At 37.5% G+C, this 17,909-nt stretch overlaps 1 protein-coding gene across 1 annotated transcript in view; it reads right to left on the bottom strand.

The window, feature by feature from the left end:
* LOC128657215 (enhancer of split m7 protein-like) overlaps window positions 1-17,909 on the bottom strand; it is a 48,636-nt gene that overhangs the window by 27,143 nt on the left and 3,584 nt on the right. Inside the window, exons 3-4 of the mRNA XM_053711472.1 lie at window positions 17,294-17,372; window positions 8,622-8,952 (exon numbers count right to left, since the gene is read on the bottom strand). Coding sequence (XP_053567447.1) covers window positions 8,622-8,952; window positions 17,294-17,372 — 410 coding nt within the window. The remainder of the gene's footprint in view (window positions 1-8,621; window positions 8,953-17,293; window positions 17,373-17,909) is intronic.

Here is a 17,909-nt window from a genome sequence, read left to right as displayed (position 1 = left end):
AAAAAGTTGCTTTTTTAAAAAAATTGCATTTTTGTATATATATGTTTTATAATAAATGAGAACTTATATAAATATATGTCACATCAAGTTAAAGCACCTTTTGTCCTTTAAAAAATGGTATATAATATGTGTTAAAAAAGAGAAAGATGGAAATTGCGGTTCAAAACACACATAGCAAAAAAGCAAAAATTGCTTTGGTCTTTAACTGAAAGACAACCATCTGAAACTTGGTCTTTAAGGGGTTAAAGGTACACTGAACTCAAAACAAAAGTTAGCATTAATCAAATAAACAATGTGAAACAATACACTTCTCAATGTATTTATCGTTTTAAACACCGTTTAGCTGCAATCGGTTTTTAATCTTTTGTCATTTTCCAAACCCACTCTGGCCTCGCTTCCATTGAGTCGTTAAAAATGGAGCCGTAAGCTACCGAAGCGGCCGACAGCTAAAAGTAATTTACGGCTCCATTTTAGTACCAGGTTTCCATTGAAATATTTTGCGGATAGCGTGCAGTCGCTCTTTTCGTTGTAAGTTAACATTGTGTTAACGCTTCCATCTGATGTCGGATTTCTTGAAAATCAATTAGTTGCTAAGGTAACCCGACCTTACGCTATAGAATTTACGTTTAACGTCCGTGCTCCTTACCGGTGATCACCTCTCAAGAAAAATAAAGATACACTTATCCATATTTTTAATAATCAAATACTATTTTTTAATATAATTATATTTACCACTTCATAAATATAAGTAATATGTATTGCTGCCCTAGGCATAGGTCTAGTTTGCATTCTGTAGATATGTTCTTGCATATATTATTATTATATTTAAATATATACTGATATTTCTATTAGAATATAAGTTCAACTATTTCTATACATGAGACAACAATAAATATTACTTATAACAATTTATTTCTACATTAAAACACTTGCATTATTTGCAAGTTTTATAATTTCAATAGAAAATAGGTCTCAAAAAGCACAATTTTCCTCTTTTACACCTAGTTGAGCTGGGTGTAATATTACTCAATGTATCGACAGCCTCAGACAGTATTAACGGTTAGCGCTTTCATTGGAAACCTAGTATAATTTATCGATTAACGGCCTCTATTACTTTCTATGGGACACAAAGATCTTTTCGGCAGCCGAAGTCCGGCTGCCGATATTGAGGTATAACGCGCCATTGGAAACAGTCGATAAACAATATTGCTTCCGACAGCATATTTATCGGTTTGCGAGTGCACGCAAACCGAATTACGACTCAATGGAAGCGAGCCCTAAGTGGGTACCGTTTGAAGGAGTCCTATTACAGCTGACAACCCTGGTAGGAATATAACGGCATTTAGCCGCGATGCACATGCGCAAGCTTCGCGGACGTCAAGGAATACGTCACTCACTGGATGTCTCTATTTTACTGACTGGGTGACAACCTACTTAGATTATAACAGCATCGCCTTCACCTAACCAACAGTGCATGCGTGATATCGGAGGACGACATGCGCATGCACTACTCAACAAAACAGTATGTTAATTAAATTCATTGAAACGGCCGCAAATTGGATGATTAAGACAACGATTTTACTGTCCATAGTAGTGGGGTGGCTTGAATGACGTCAGGATGAAAAATAAAACTTTTTAACATTTTACATGCATCGTTAGACAGTGAAAGTAAGTTTTATTTTATAAGTTTAATCTTGATAAGACCATATATATATATATATATATATATATATAATCATTTTACAAACACACACACACAAAATACAGTAATCCTTTAAATCCCTTCCTCTACCCTGAATCCTCAATCATAAATATTGCCAAGTAGATGGAGGAAAAATAAAAGCAGAAAAGACAAAGCAGGGCAAAAGAAGTGCTAAACAAGTACTGCAACCAACTGAACAAAAAGAAAGGCTTGTGGACTCTCACCTTCATGAGAGAAATTCATTTATCAGGTAAGCATGAATGTAGTTTTCTTTTATCAGATGGTCAGAGTCCATGAGACATCACATATACCTATACCCAAGCAGTGAAGTTTATGGGATCACAATTAAATTACAAAAAAAGTTATTTATATATATATATATATATATATATATATATATAAAAATATATTTAAAAATAAAAAGAAAATTTTCTTCTATGTGAAAATAATTGCTCTAACGTGGTGTCAGGTAAGCAGGAGAGCAATAAGTGTGAATTTTTTTTTTTTTTTTAAGCGTGCTACATTGAAGTCTATGGGACGAAAGCGTTAACATGGTTCCAATATCCGAAGTCCTGAAGTTAAGGCGCAACGGGTTTTGCTCACATGCATACATACAATTTACTTTCAACTTGTAATAAATGCGTTAACCCGTGTGTGTTACAAGTTTACTTCCAGCTGTGTTTGCGCGCGAGCGAAAGAGCTAAATAGAGCTCCACTTGTAATATGGCCCTATGCTTTTTTATATTCTAATTATTAGAATTGGACGTGCAGTTAACTCATTTAATACCATAAAGTGCCATGATTTATTAAACTACTTAGGGCCAGATTAAGAGTGGAACTCAAGTGATATCGGGTTTATTGCGGCTGTCTGCGCACATCGGAAGAAAGGCTTATATTACAAATTGAAAGTAGATGCGAACACTTGAGCGCAATCGTGATTTACACTAGAATGATTACCACAACCTCAGAGCTCTGGTGAACTGTTTCGAAAAACAAAAAAGTGTCACAAAACATCAAAAATACATTACAAAGTACAGTTAAAACGTTATAAGCACTCAGGTGTTTGAAAAAAAAGCAAGGCAAAAGGCTTTAACATAGAGATGCATACATATAACTTGACTAAATATACCACACCCACTACCCCACTTCCAATTCCTCTTAGCCATTGTAAAACACCTTATTGTGCAGTAAATCAGCAAATCTGTTTAGTGTCCAATTTGCTTTATTTTTTTATTTTTTTTAAATTTGCATGTGCTGTAACCTGGACAACTAACCACTGATGGACATTAGCTTGATAAAATTGACAGCTATCTTAAATAGCTGATTTTGCCTGTGGAAACTATCACCTATCAATACTGCAGTATTTCCTAAAGAAAAGTTATGCAGTCAAGAGTGGCAGTAGGGGTTGAAGAAAAAAAATGTACATGCAGTTACTTATCAGCAGCTTGCCTGAGTACATTATTCCTTTTAAGGGAGTTATCTGCTAAAAAATAGCTGTTCTATGGGTACAGAGCATTTCTTATTTCCCCACAATATTCCTTTAAATTAATGTTTTAAGCACATTCCCCCAATTCCCCAACATTGCAACCTGACTAGGCTATCTGAAAGCAAAAAACTCTGCAAAGCCCTACAAAGGGCTAGATTACAAATGGAGCGCTAATTTATTGTGTGCCCGAAAATGGACAAATGTGCCCGATTGCGGGCACGGGATAAATAACCAGCCATTACAAGTGGCTGGTTATTGCTACCACGAGCTTGCGGTAGCAATTAGCGGTCCTAAAATTAACCACAGATCAGATCTATAATCTTACCAGATCTAAAACTTTATAAATGTGCCCCAAGTGACCCCAAAATACAGTGTAGTGTATTTTATTAACAAATAAAAATGGTAGCATTTTTATTTTTTTTAATAAAATAACTGCACTTAGGCAGTATTTGGGGGGTAAAGTTGGTGGGAGTGGGGTGTTAGAAAATAAATGACACTGAAAAGTGCTTTTACATTGCGGTCTATGGGAACTGTGTGTTCCCAGTAAATAGATTTGTATCTGTATATGCTTATATACATATATATGTATGTGTTAATATGTGTATATACACATATTAACCCCCACACACATATATATGCAATTTTAAGCAACTTTCTAATTTTCTCCTATTATCAATTTTTCTTCGTTCTCTTGCTATCTTTATTTAAAAAGCAAGAATGTGATGTATAGGTGCCGGCCCATTTTTGGTCGAGAACCTGGGTTATGCTTGCTTATTGGTGGGTAAATGTAAGCCTCCAATAAGCAAGCGCTATCCATGGTGCTGAACCTAAAATGGGCTGGCTGCTAAGATTTACATTCCTGCTTTTAAAATAAAGATAGCAAGAGAACAAAGAAAAATTGGTAATAGGAGTAAATTAGAACGTTGCTTAAAATTAATTTAAATACAAATCCATATGGTTTAGCACACCTTACAAAATTATATTTATTTCTTCTTTGGGTTGCAGCCAACAAAACCAAAATAATTACACAAAATAGAATATTGGCGTACATCCACTATGGGAACTGTGTGTTCCCTGTAAATATATATGTATATGCGTCTTATATATATTTATGGGTTAATATGTGTATATACACATAGTAATGAGTTCAGACGAAAGTAGGCACACTGCAAAAGTTCATAATAGAGGAGTATAGTCCATAATATATTACGGATCTTCACCAGGACCTATTTGTGCATATAATAGCGCTATCCTTGCTCCCCCCCTACCTCAATGCAGAAATGAGAAATAGTACCTTAAAGGCTGATCTGTGTGGGCGCAAGGAGGACACCAAGGCTGTAAATGGCTCTGCCCGACTCTGTATCCTCCACCGGCCGATACACACTTGGCAGCTGATTCAGCTTGTTCCCAAACACACGCTCTCCACATGTGTCTCCCTAATCCGGAAGAGAGGCTCCACTGACGTCCACGATGACGTGTATGTGGGGGGGGGGGGGGGAGACCGAAGCAGGAAGCAAGGTACCTGGGCTGACTGAAAGGAAACCGGGCCAGGTGGGTTGTAGCGGTTCCAAGGCTGGTAGTAATACAAGAGAATAGAAGATGTGGAGATGTATACACCAATGCACTCAGACATACCGCAGCACTAAATACATAGCTGAACAGACAAGATACAAACAATATGTGAATATCAGAACTCATAAATCCTAGTAGTTAAACATATGGTTGGGACCACATGAAACTCTAGTGGGAATACCCATCCATACATTGAAAACATGATCAAAATGCTGGTAAATAGAAAAAGCTTATATACATTTGCATGAGACACAAGTTAATATCTATCTCAACTGTATATACTGTCGTATATGTCTGTTCAGCTATGTATTTAGTGCTGCGGTATGTCTGAGTGCATTGGTGTATATCTTTGCTTCCAACTGCATTTATGTATCGATCTCATGTTTTGAGAAGTGTTAATTATTTTTATTTTTATTTATGAGTCTAAGTATGCATTTGGATTTAGATACACTCCATACACACTCAATTCTATATTTCACCGACATATACTTACTTTTGTATTGACTTTGGGTTATGTGAAAATATTGTGCTCTTTAACTATGTACTTATGCATAACACATGTACTCAAACTATGACACATCCTGTTAAAATCTGCATTATGGCATCTATGGGTTAATGTTAGTGTGCTGCAGCAATAGTAGGCGTAACTTGTTCTTAATTGCCTCACCTATCAGGTACTGTGATACCTGTTTTATACCTTTGTTGTGTAAAGCATAGCATGCTATGACTACGGCCACCGTGGCCGAAACATGTTAGCAGCTGTGTGTTGCCTACTTTGTCTTGGGATGCCTCCCACTTTTAACTATATGGAATAAAGATTTGAATTTTATTATACAGCGGCTCCACATCTTCTATTCTCTTATACACATAGTAACACATACATTTATGTATAGAGTCATATACATTTAAAATGTGCTGCCATCGCTGCGCTACTTACCTGCGTGACGTTCTGATGCCATCTCTGAACCTATGGAAGTGTGCTCTCGTGATCACAATGCTTCTGTGCAATTCAAGTATGAGGTCGCGTTTGCATTGCACCACCTAACTTGTAATACCAGAGCACATTAGCACACTCTGGTATTGCAAAGTGGAGCGCAAATATCGCTTCAGCGAAAGCATTTGATTGTGCTCCGTTTATAATCTGGCCCTGTATGTATAGTTATCTGTTAATCTAATTGTACTGGATTATGACTTTTTAGTTTTGTTAAATGCTTGAAGGCGCTTTCTCTGATTTTCCTCGTGTTTTTTTTTCCCCCCTCTTTTTTTCCTTTAGTGATATGTAACCTCAATTAACAACAACAAAAATAGCTTGATATGCCCCTTTAAATTGCACCAGTAGCTCTGTTTGCTTAATGTTTTATTCTCTTGAAAAACACTGTAATCTGTTGAAACGCGTTGAGATTATTATTGTATGGAGCCGTGATCTGAGTAAAAGCCTTTTTTTTATCCAATTAAAGGGACAGTCAACACCAGAATTCGTGTTGTTTTAACATATAGAAAATCCCTTAATTACCCATTCCCAAGTTTTGCATAACCAACACAGTTATAATAATACAAGTTTTACCTCTGTGATGACCTTGGGGCCTATCTATCAAGCTCCGAAAGGAGCTTGACGGCCCGTGTTTCTGGCGAGTCTTCAGACTCGCCAGAAACAGCAGTTATGAAGCAGCGGTCACAAAGACCGCTGCACCATAACCCTGTCCGCCTGTTCTGAGCAGGCGGACAGGAATTGCTGGAAATCGGGTTGATTGACACCTCCCTGCTGGCGGCCCATTGGCCGCGAGTCTGCAGGGGGCGGCGTTGCACCAGCAGTTCTTGTGAGCTGCTGGTGCAATGCTGAATACGGAGAGCGTATTGCTCTCCGCATTCAGCGATGTCTTGCGGACCTGATCCGCACTGTCGGATCAGGTCCGCAAGACGTTTGATAAATAGGGGCCCTTGTATCTAAGCCTCTGCAGACTGCCCCCTTTTTTCAGTCCTTCTGACAGACTTGCATTTTAGCCAATCAGTGCTCACTCCTCAGTAATTTCCTGTGCATGAGCTCAATGTTATCTATATGAAACACATGAACTAATGCCCTCTAGTGGTGAAATAATGTCAAATGCAGAGGCGGCCTTCAAGTTCTAAATAATTAGCATATGAACCTCCTAGGTTTAGCTTTCAACTAAGAATACCAAGAGAACAAAGCAAAATTGGTGATAAAAGTAAATTGGAAAGTTGTTTAAAATTGCATGACCTTTCTGAATTCTTCAATAAACCCTGGGATCTTATTTTACACATTTTATTTATGTGAGTATATTCCTTTTAGTAGCCATTATAGCCTTTATGTTCTACACCATATGTGGGCTCTTCCTTAGAGGTCATCTGTGGGGAGGATGCCTTGGGGTCTATGAGGCTATCCCTATCCTCCGCCTGCAGCGCTTGCTTTCATTAGCATATTGTTGATGAATCTGGCTTCCTCCAATTGTTGCATGCCTCACGAGCTGGACGCCAAAGGGGGCATACAACTTTTGGAGGAAGCCGGATTAGTCATCTATCTGGTAAAGAAAGCAGGAGCTGAGAGTGGAGGATCGGTGTTAAGTTTACCATAAAGCAAAGGTAAGTATTTTTTAAAAAATAAGCATCTTTATAAAGTTTAATGAATGAAAGTCCCCCTGTTTTTAGGATTTTTAGATACCGGGTACTTATTCATTAAACTTTACAATCACAATTTACAATTTTACCAAAATCACAAACTTCAAGAAATTTAGGCCAACGTGACTAGTGATGGGAGACACAGAATGGTTACATTGTTGAAAAATAGCAATGTAAACCTTAGCAAAGGTAGCATTTGCAAGCTGTTGTAACTATCACCTATGTACTAAACAAATAAAGACATGAGATGAAATGTTTATTTTTTTATTTTTTTGAGTAACAATAATTGTGCTAGCCAGGAAGGAGAATGTTATAAGCATAGGATAGAATAATAAATAGTGGATAAAGCAAGCCTCCTATAATGCAGGCTACAAACTTGGGGGCTTCAGTCTGAAGCACCTGGTTTTTAGTACACCTAGCAGGGTGGGTACCCCAATGTGTTATATAAGCATATCTATAAGATACATATATTCATATATAGAAGAGCTAGTGCTGACAGCTAACTCACTTTATACTAAAAAAACTCTCTGAGATTCAAGACAAATACAGAAATTAACACAGTAATGGCTAAAGAGGGAAACAACCAAACATTAATTCCAGGAAAAGAAACTTGTGGAACTGATGGAGAAAAATTGACTTAAAGGGACACTGAACCCACATTTTTTTTCTTTCATGATTCAGAGCATGACATTTTAAGCAACTTTCTCATTTACTCCTTTTACCAATTTTTCTTCATTCTCTTGCTATCTTTATTTTAAAAGCAGGAATGTAAATCTTAGCAGCCAACCCATTTTAGGTTCAGCACCATGGATAGCGCTTGCTTATGGGAGGCTTACATTTACCCACCAATAAGCAAGCATAACCCAGGTTCTCAACCAAAAATGGGCCGGTTCCTATGCATCACATTCTTGCTTTTTAAATAAATAATACCAAGAGAACGAAGAAAAATTGATAATAAAAGTAAATTAGAAAGTTGGCTAAAATTGTATGCTCTATCTGAATCATGAAAGAAAAAAATTGGGTTAAATGTCCCTTTAAAGAAGTAGACTGAAAATAATGTAATAGATAATGTACATATCAGCTGTGTAAGTGCCATAGATGCAATGCTTGTCTATGTGCAAATGCATCTGCCCCTCTATGACTGTGTCCCTTTTTGCTTTCATTGTGTTTCCGTGCCAACTGCACCATCATGAGGTCCTGGTCACTGCTGTTATAAAGCAATATTACCAGGGTCTCCACATATGTAGTGACCCCACGAAAGCGCAGTGTGTCTGTGTAACCTCATCACCTATGGTGAGTGCAGAGGTTTGTACTGTATCATGCTTAGTCTGCAAACCAGCTGAAGATCTCCTCCCAGGGCTACCCTCATTCTGTGAGGGGGACTGAGTGCTCCCGTCCATTGTTTTTGGAAGACATTTTAGAAGATGATTGAGAAGACGGGCTCCAAGGGCTGGTTCCATCCAGTCACAGGAGAGCAGCAAAGTGTGCAGTTCATGCATGCACTGAATGTATCCTGTGCTAAATCTCTGCTGAGCATCAACACCCTGGAGAGAGTCACCTGTTGGAGATACCAAAAGTTATACACACAAAAAAAACACCTTTTATTATCTGATCTAACCTAAGCGAATATGAGACATAGGGGCCAAATTGCTGATCATGTCCGCTGCACATCAATAAATGCCGACAGCATACACTCTCTGCATTTATCTTTGCACCAGCAGTTCTTGTGAACTGCTGGTGCAATGCCGCCCCCTGCAGATTCGCGACCAATCGGCCGCTAGCAGGGGGTGTCAATCAGCCCGATCGTATTCGTTCAGGTTGATTTCTGGCGATGTCTGTCCGCCGCCTCAGAGCAGGCGGACAAGTTATGGAGCAGCGGTCCGTACAGAGCTTGATAAATATGCCCCATAGAATAACCTGTATTTTTAGGTGAGAACTTTCCAGTTTAGCGAATCTTGGGGAATGTTTGTTCTGAGAATAGGAGTTGAAGAAAATCACTGCTGGTATAGAGTACCATCTAGTGGCTAGTGTCAGGACTGCAACTAAATTGTGTATCAGAAAGTACACAAATATAGGTCCTCTTTAACCCCATAAAGGGATATAAAATCAAACATTTTCTTTTGTGATTTAGACAGAGCATACAATTTTTTAAAAAAAAATCCAATTTACTTTTATTATCAAATTTGCTTTTTCCCCATGGTATTGTTTGTTAAAGAGATACCTAGGTAGGTTTCTGGAGCACTACATGGCAGGAAATAGTGCTGCCATCTAGTGCTCTTGCAAATGGAGCACATTCTAGCAAAACTGCTGCCATATAGTGCTCCAGACACGTGCACGCTCCTGAGCATATGTCCCTGCCTTTCAACAAAAGATACCAAGAGTATAAAGAAAATTTGATAATAGAAGTAAAATTAGAAAGATGCTTAAAGTTGCAAGCTCTTTATGAATCATGAAAGAACATTTTTGAGTTTTGTATCCCAGAGTTAATGGATTTCTCTACTTAAAGGGACAGTCTACTCCAGATTTGTTATTGTTTAAAAAGATTTATAATCCCTTTATTACCCATTCCCCAGTTTTGCATAACCAACACGGTTATATTAATACACTTTTTACCTCTGTGATTACCTTGTATCTAAGCCTTTGTAGACTTCTCCCTTATTTCAGTTCTTTTGACAGACTTGCATTTTAGCCAATCAGTGCAGACTCATAAGTATCTCTACAGGATTCAGCACAATGTTATTTATATGGCACACGTGAACTAGCACTGTCTAGATGTAAAAAACCTGTCAAAATGCACTGGGATAAGAGGCAGCCTTCAAGGGCTTAGAAATTAGCATGCAAGCCTACCTAGGTTTAGCATTCAACAAAGAATACCAATAAAACTAAGCAAATTTGATGATAAAAGTAAATTGGAAAGTTGTTTAAAATGACATGCCCTATCTGAATCATGAAAGTTTAATTTTAACTAGACTGTCCCATTAAAACCAAGTAATACAATTACAAATTAAAGGGCTAATTTCCTGGTAAGGGAAACACTAACATCTAGCCAGTTACATGCAATTGAGGACTGGAGTGGCCATAGGATGCCATTATACCTCAGACATTGAACACTAACATATATATATTTGCTTACCTATGTAACTGGATTCAGTTTATTAAAAACACTACTTAGCTAATCAGCTTGTGTGTATGAAACTAAACATGTGCATGGCAAAAAAATTCGGTGAGGTTCGGATTGATTCGGATTTTTCGAATTTCGGTTCGGATCGATTCAAATTCGGCAAAATTTGAATGAATTTGTTTCGGATTTATTCGGATTCAAATAAATTCGGCTGAATTCGGTTCGGTTCGATTCGGTTCCGAAATTCGGAAATTCGGTATGTGTTAGGTGGGATATGCTGTGTATTAGACTAGTATTATGTACTGTATAAGGTGTAACCCATAGCAGAGTAATATAAACTAAAAACTAATATACTGTACATAATACTAGTCTAATACACGGCCATCCGAATCTACCGAATAAAGTCAGGAGTTAAGAGCTTTATGGGCTAACGCCGGAACATAAAGCTCTTAACTACAGTGCTACAAAGTACACTAACACCCATAAACCACCTATGAACCACTAAACCGAGGCCCCCCCCCACATTGCAAACCCTATAATAAAATTATTTAACCCCTAATCTGCCGATCGGACACCGCCGTCACCTACATTATAGCTATGAACCCCTAATCTGCTGTCCCTAACATCGCCGACACCTACATTATAGTTATTAACCCCTAATCTGCCCCCCCCCCCCAATGTCGCCGCAACCTAACTACAAGTATTAACCCTTAATCTGCCGACCGGACATCGCTGCCACTATAATAAATGTATTAACCCCTAAACCGCCGCACTCCCGCCTCGCAAACACTATAATAAATTTCATTAACCCCTAATCTGCCCCCCCCAACGTCGCCTCAGCCTAGCTGCAAGTATTAAACCCTAATCTGCCAACCGGACATCGCTGCCACGATTAATAAATGTATTAACCCCTAAACCACCGCACTCCCGCCTCGCAAACACTATAATAAATTTTATTAACCCCTAATCTGCCCTCCCTACCATCGCCGCCACTTACCTACAATTATTAACCCCTAATCTCCCGCCCCCAACGTTGCCGCTACTATAATAAAGTTATTAACCCCTAAACCTAAGTCTAACCCTAACACCCCCCTAACTTAAATATAATTTAAATAAAACGAAATAAATTTACTATAATTAAATAAATGAATCCTATTTAAAACTAAATACTTACAGGCAACTTTGTATTTATTTTAACTAGGTACAATAGCTATTAAATAGTTACTAACTATTTAATAACTACCTAGCTAAAATAAATTCAAATTTACCTGTAAAATATATCCTAACCTAAGTTACAATTACACCTAACACTACACTATCATTAAATTAATGAAATAAATTAATCCTATTTAAAACTAAATACTTACCTGTAAAATAAACCCTAATATAGCTACAATATAACTAATAGTTACATTGTAGCTATTTTAGGATTTATATTTATTTTACAGGCAACTTTGTATTTATTTTAACTAGGTACAATAGTTATTAAATAGTTATTTACTATTTAATAGCTACCTAGTTAAAATAATTACAAAATTACCTGTAAAATAAATCCTAACCTAAGTTACAATTAAACCTAACACTACACTATCATTAAATAAATTAAATAAATTAACTACAAGTACCTACAATTAAATACAATTAAATAAACTAAACTAAAGTACAAAAAACCCCCCACTAAATTACAAAAAAATTTTTTTTTACAAGAATTTTAAACTAATTACACCTAATCTAAGCCCCCTAATAAAATAACAAAGCCCCCAAAATAAAAAAATGCCCTACCCTATACTAAATTACAAAAGTTAACAGCTCTATTACCTTACCAGCCCTTAAAAGGGCCTTTTGCGGGGCATGCCCCAAAGAAAACAGCTCTTTTGCCTGTAAAAAAAACACAATACCACCCCCCAACATTACAACCCACCACCCACATACCCCTACTCTAACCCAAACCCCCCTTAAATAAACCTAACACTAAGCCCCTGAAGATCTCCCTACCTTGAGTCGTGTTCACGCAGCCGGGCCGAAGTCTTCATCCGATGGGGCAGAAGAGGACATCCAGACCGGCAGAAGTCTTCATCCAAGCGGGTCAAGAAGAGGTCTTCCATCTATCAGAAGCCTTCATCCAGGCGGCATCTTCTATCTTCATCCATCCGGAGCGGAGCGGCAGCATCCTGAAGACATCCGACGTGGAGCATCCTCTTCTTTCTTGATCCGACGACTAAATGACGGTACCTTTAAGTGACATCATCCAAGATGGCGTCCCTTGAATTCCGATTGGCTGATAGGATTCTATCAGCCAATCAGAATTAAGGTAGGAAAAATCTGATTGGCTGATTCAATCAGCCAATCAGATTGAAGTTCAATCCGATTGGCTGATCCAATTAGCCAATCAGATTGACCTCGCATTCTATTGGCTGATCGGAACAGCCAATAGAATGCAAGGTCAATCTGATTGGCTGATTGGATCAGCCAATCGGATTGAACTTCAATCTGATTGGCTGATTGAATCAGCCAATCAGATTTTTCCTACCTTAATTCCGATTGGCTGATAGAATCCTATCAGCCAATCGGAATTCAAGGGACGCCATCTTGGATTACGTCACTTAAAGGTACCGTCATTTAGTCGTCGGATCAAGAAAGAAGAGGATGCTCCGCGTCGGATGTCTTCAGGATGCTGCCGCTCCGCTCTGGATGGATGAAGATAGAAGATGCCGTCTGGATGAAAACTTCTGATGGATGGAAGACCTCTTCTTGCCCAGCTTGGATGAAGACTTCTGCCAGTCTGGATGTCCTCTTCTGCCCATCGGATGAAGACTTCGGCCCGGCTGGGTGAACACGACTCAAGGTAGGGAGATCTTCAGGGGGGTAGTTTTAGGTTTATTTAAGGGGGGTTTGGGTTAGAGTAGGGGTATGTGGGTGGTGGGTTGTAATGTTGGGGGATGGTATTGTGTTTTGTTTTACAGGCAAAAGAGCTGTTTTCTTTGGGGCATGCCCCGCAAAAGGCCCTTTTAAGGGCTGGTAAGGTAATAGAGCTGTTAACTTTTGTAATTTAGTATAGGGTAGGGCATTTTTTTATTTTGGGGGGCTTTGTTATTTTATTAAGGGGCTTAGATTAGGTGTAATTAGTTTAAAATTCTTGTAATATTTTTTTATTTTTTGTAATTTAGTGTTTGTTTTTTTGTACTTTAGTTTAGTTTATTTAATTGTATTTAATTGTAGGTACTTGTAGTTAGTTTATTTAATTTATTTAATGATAGTGTAGTGTTAGGTTTAATTGTAACTTAGCTTAGGATTTATTTTACAGGTAATTTTGTAATTATTTGAACTAGGTAGCAATTAAATAGTAAATAACTATTTAATAACTATTGTACCTAGTTAAAATAAAAACAAAGTTGCCTGTAAAATAAATATAAATCCTAAAATAGCTACAATGTAACTATTAGTTATATTGTAGCTATATTAGGGTTTATTTTACAGGTAAGTATTTAGTTTTAAATAGGATTAATTTATTTAATTAATTTAATGATAGTGTAGTGTTAGGTGTAATTGTAACTTAGGTTAGGATTTATTTTGCAGGTAAATTTGTATTTATTTTAGCTAGGTAGTTATTAAATAGTTATTAACTATTTAATAGCTATTTTACCTAGTTAAAATAAATACAAAGTTGCCTGTAAAATAAATATAAATCCTAAAATAGCTACAATGTAACTATTAGTTATATTGTAGCTATATTAGGGTTTATTTTACAGGTAAGTATTTAGTTTTAAATACGATTAATTTATTTAATTGTAGTAAATTTATTTCGTTTTATTTAAATTATATTTAAGTTAGGGGGGTGTTAGGGTTAGGGTTAGACTTAGGTTTAGGGGTTAATAACTTTATTATAGTAGCGGCGACGTTGGGGGCGGGAGATTAGGGGTTAATAATTGTAGGTAAGTGGCGGCGATGTTAGGGAGGGCAGATTAGGGGTTAATACATTTATTAATCGTGGCGACGATGTCCGGTTGGCAGATTAGGGGTTAATACTTGTAGTTAGGTTGCGGCGACATTGGGGGGGGGCAGATTAGGGGTTAATGAAATTTATTATAGTGTTTGCGAGGCGGGAGTGCGGCGGTTTAGGGGTTAATACATTTATTATAGTGGCAGCGATGTCCGGTCATCAGATTAGGGCTTAATACTTGTAGTTAGGTTGCGGCGACGTTGGAGGGGGCAGATTAGGGGTTAATAAATATAATATAGGGGTCGGCGATGTTAGGGACAGCAGATTATGGGTTCATAGCTAGAATGTAGGTGGCGGCGGTGTCCAGTCGACAGATTAGGGGTTAATGCTTGTAATTAGGTTGCGGCGATGTTGGGGGGGGCAGATTAGGGGTTAATAAAATTTATTATAGAGTTTGCAAGGCGGGAGTGTGGCGGTTTAGGGGTTAATACATTTATTATAGTAGCGGCGAGGTCCGGTCGGCAGATTAGGGGTTAATAAATGTAGTTAGGTTGTGGCGACGTTGGGGGGGGCAGATTAGGGGTTAATAAATATTATATGTAGGTGTCGGCGATGTTAGGGGCAGCAGATTAGGGGTACATAGGTATAATGTAGGTGGCGGCGGTGTCCGGAGCGGCAGATTAGGGGTTAATAAGATAATGCAGGTTTCAGCGATAGCGGGGGCGGCAGATTAGGGGTTAATAAGTGTTAGATTAGGGGTGTTTAGACTCGGGGTTCATGTTAGGGTGTTAGGTTTAGACTTAGTGTTTCCCCATAGGAAACAATGGGGCTGCATTAAGAGCTGAACGCTGCTTTTTTGCAGGTTTTTTTTCAGCCGAAACTGCCCCATTGTTTCCTATGGGGGAATGCCGAATTTTACCGAGCTAATTCAGATTTATTCGGTAGATACGGCAGCTAATTCGGATTCATTCGGTAGATTCAGAAGTATTTTAATTCGGAAATTCAAATCGATCCGAATCTCCGAATTTATCGAATTTTCCGAATTTCCGAATAAATCCGAAACGAATCGCACATGTCTATATGAAACATTGTCACACATGTGAGAACTATTTTCCTGCATGTTTCATAATTGTTCTTGCATGAATATAAAGGTGTTTGAGTTTTCAGTCAAAATACAAATTGAATGTTGCTGGTTTATGCCAAACTAGCATAAGAAGATATGGGCTTGCCACCCAACTGGTATTTTAATGTTATATATGTTATTTTCAGTTTTACTCCAGATAGGTAAAATATATGTAAAGAAATATATCCTTTCATGGGTGGATCCTCTCCTGTGAGGGAATAAATGTTGAAATATGCAGTCATTTTAAATTCAAAATTAAACTTTAATAATTCAGATAGAGCCTGCAATTTTAAACAACTTTTAAATTTGTGCACATTTTGTTAATGGAAGTAGTCTTTATATTTACAATTTGAGTCAGCAGCTCCTACTGAGCATGTGCAAGAAAAACAATATACGTATATGTATTTGTGATTGGCTGATAGCTGTCACATGATACACGAGGAGGAGTGGAAATAGACAATTTTGTCAGGAAAAAAAATCTACTTATTTAAGTTCAGACTAGGGGGCCTTCTGGCTCGCCTGAAACAGGAGTTAAGAAACAGCGGTCTTAAGACCGCTGCTCCTTTACTCGCCTGCCACCTCAGAGGTGGCGGACTGCAATCATCCCAATCAGATACGATCGGGATGATTGACACCCCCTGCTAGTGGCCGATCGGCCGAAAATGTGCAGGGGGCAGCATTGCACAAGCATTTAACCAGAAATGCTTGTGCAATGATAAATGCCAACAGCGTATGCTGTCGGCATTTAGTGATGTCGGGCAGACATGATTCGCTTTAGACATTTGATAAATTGGCCCCTTGTGTTATTGCATTGTCTTTTTAGCATGCATTTGTTGATTATGCAAATCTACTGAATTTACTGGTCCTTAAAGGACCAGTCAACACAGTAGATTTGCATGATCAACAAATGCAAGATAACAAGATAACGCAATAGCACTTAGTCTGAACTTCAAATGAGTAGTAGATTTTTTCTTCTGACAATTTTAAAAGTTATGTCTTTTTCCATTCCCCCTGTACCATGTGACAGCCATCAGCCAATCACAAATGCATACACACTTATTCTTGCACATGCTCAGTAGGAGCTGGTGACTCAAAAAGTTTAAATATAAAAAGACTGTGCACATTTAGTTAATGGAAGTAAATTGGAAAGTTGTATAAAATGGCATGCTCTATCTGAATAATTAAAGTTTAATTTTGATTGAGTGTCCCTTTAAGTATAGTATAATTATGCAAACCAATCACCATGGATGGCTTTTTTTTTGCCAAAAAGGGTATATAAGTATTTTGTAAAACAAATTACTTTTAAGATGTTCAGTACAATTTAGCCAAACTTTCAATGTATTAATGTTGTTACATATTGAATGCAAAGTCCATTTTATTGTCCTCAAGGCATTTAATCAGTACTCAGTGACATAAATAATTAATTAGAAAGATGGTCATTTACTAAAACTAACCCCTTGACTCCCAGGGAGAAGGCCAGTATATACCCTGTATTTGTATCATTTTGACCGTCCTTTATTTAAATGTGTTTTTATTAGTGCTACTTATTTTATGGTATTATGATAAATATTAGTGCACAGTTTTATTTTGTGACAATATTATAAAAGATAGAGAGAACTGTATCATTTGTATTAGTCATTTGTTACTATTAGAATACCTGTATTTTAGAATGTATGATAGTTAATAAAGCACTATTATACATTTTAACCCCTCACCTGCATTTCTGTTTCTCTGGATGTTTTCCAGATGCCTAACGGTCATCTCCAGGATATCTGCTTTCTCCAGTTTGGACTGCTGTAAAAACAGTAGGTATATGATCATTAGCTTGTGAATAGACCTAAGGCCGTGGGGTCACAAGTCTTCATTATCTGACCCTCCACATGCCCAATTAAGGGCTAGATTACGAATGGATTGCTAATTATCGGCCCCATGCTAACTGCGCTCGACTTTAGCTTTTGGCATGGCAGATACCACGTGTATTACAAGTTAAAAGTAAAATGTTTTCAATCGCATGCTTACCCGGCACGCACAAAAAGCCAAAGTTACAATATCACAAACGTGTTAATGTATTCTTTAATAGACTTCAATGGAGTGGGAAGAGTGGGGGGGAAAAAACTAACACACTACTTGCTCACAAAACCATTGCATTTTCTCAAGTACGCTGGAATATATTTCACATTCCAATGTTCTTCACTTACAGGATAATGTCATATATATATATATATATATATATATATATATATATATATACATACACACACACACACCTGCATATCTATTCCTATAGATATATATGAATAGATATTTTACATAAAAAGTATCAGATATATA

The sequence above is a fragment of the Bombina bombina genome, chromosome 4, assembly GCF_027579735.1.
Source record: "Bombina bombina isolate aBomBom1 chromosome 4, aBomBom1.pri, whole genome shotgun sequence".
Lineage (NCBI taxonomy): Eukaryota > Metazoa > Chordata > Amphibia > Anura > Bombinatoridae > Bombina > Bombina bombina.
The sequence above is the reverse complement of the archived record's forward strand: the minus strand, read 5'-3'. Positions and strand labels throughout refer to the sequence as shown.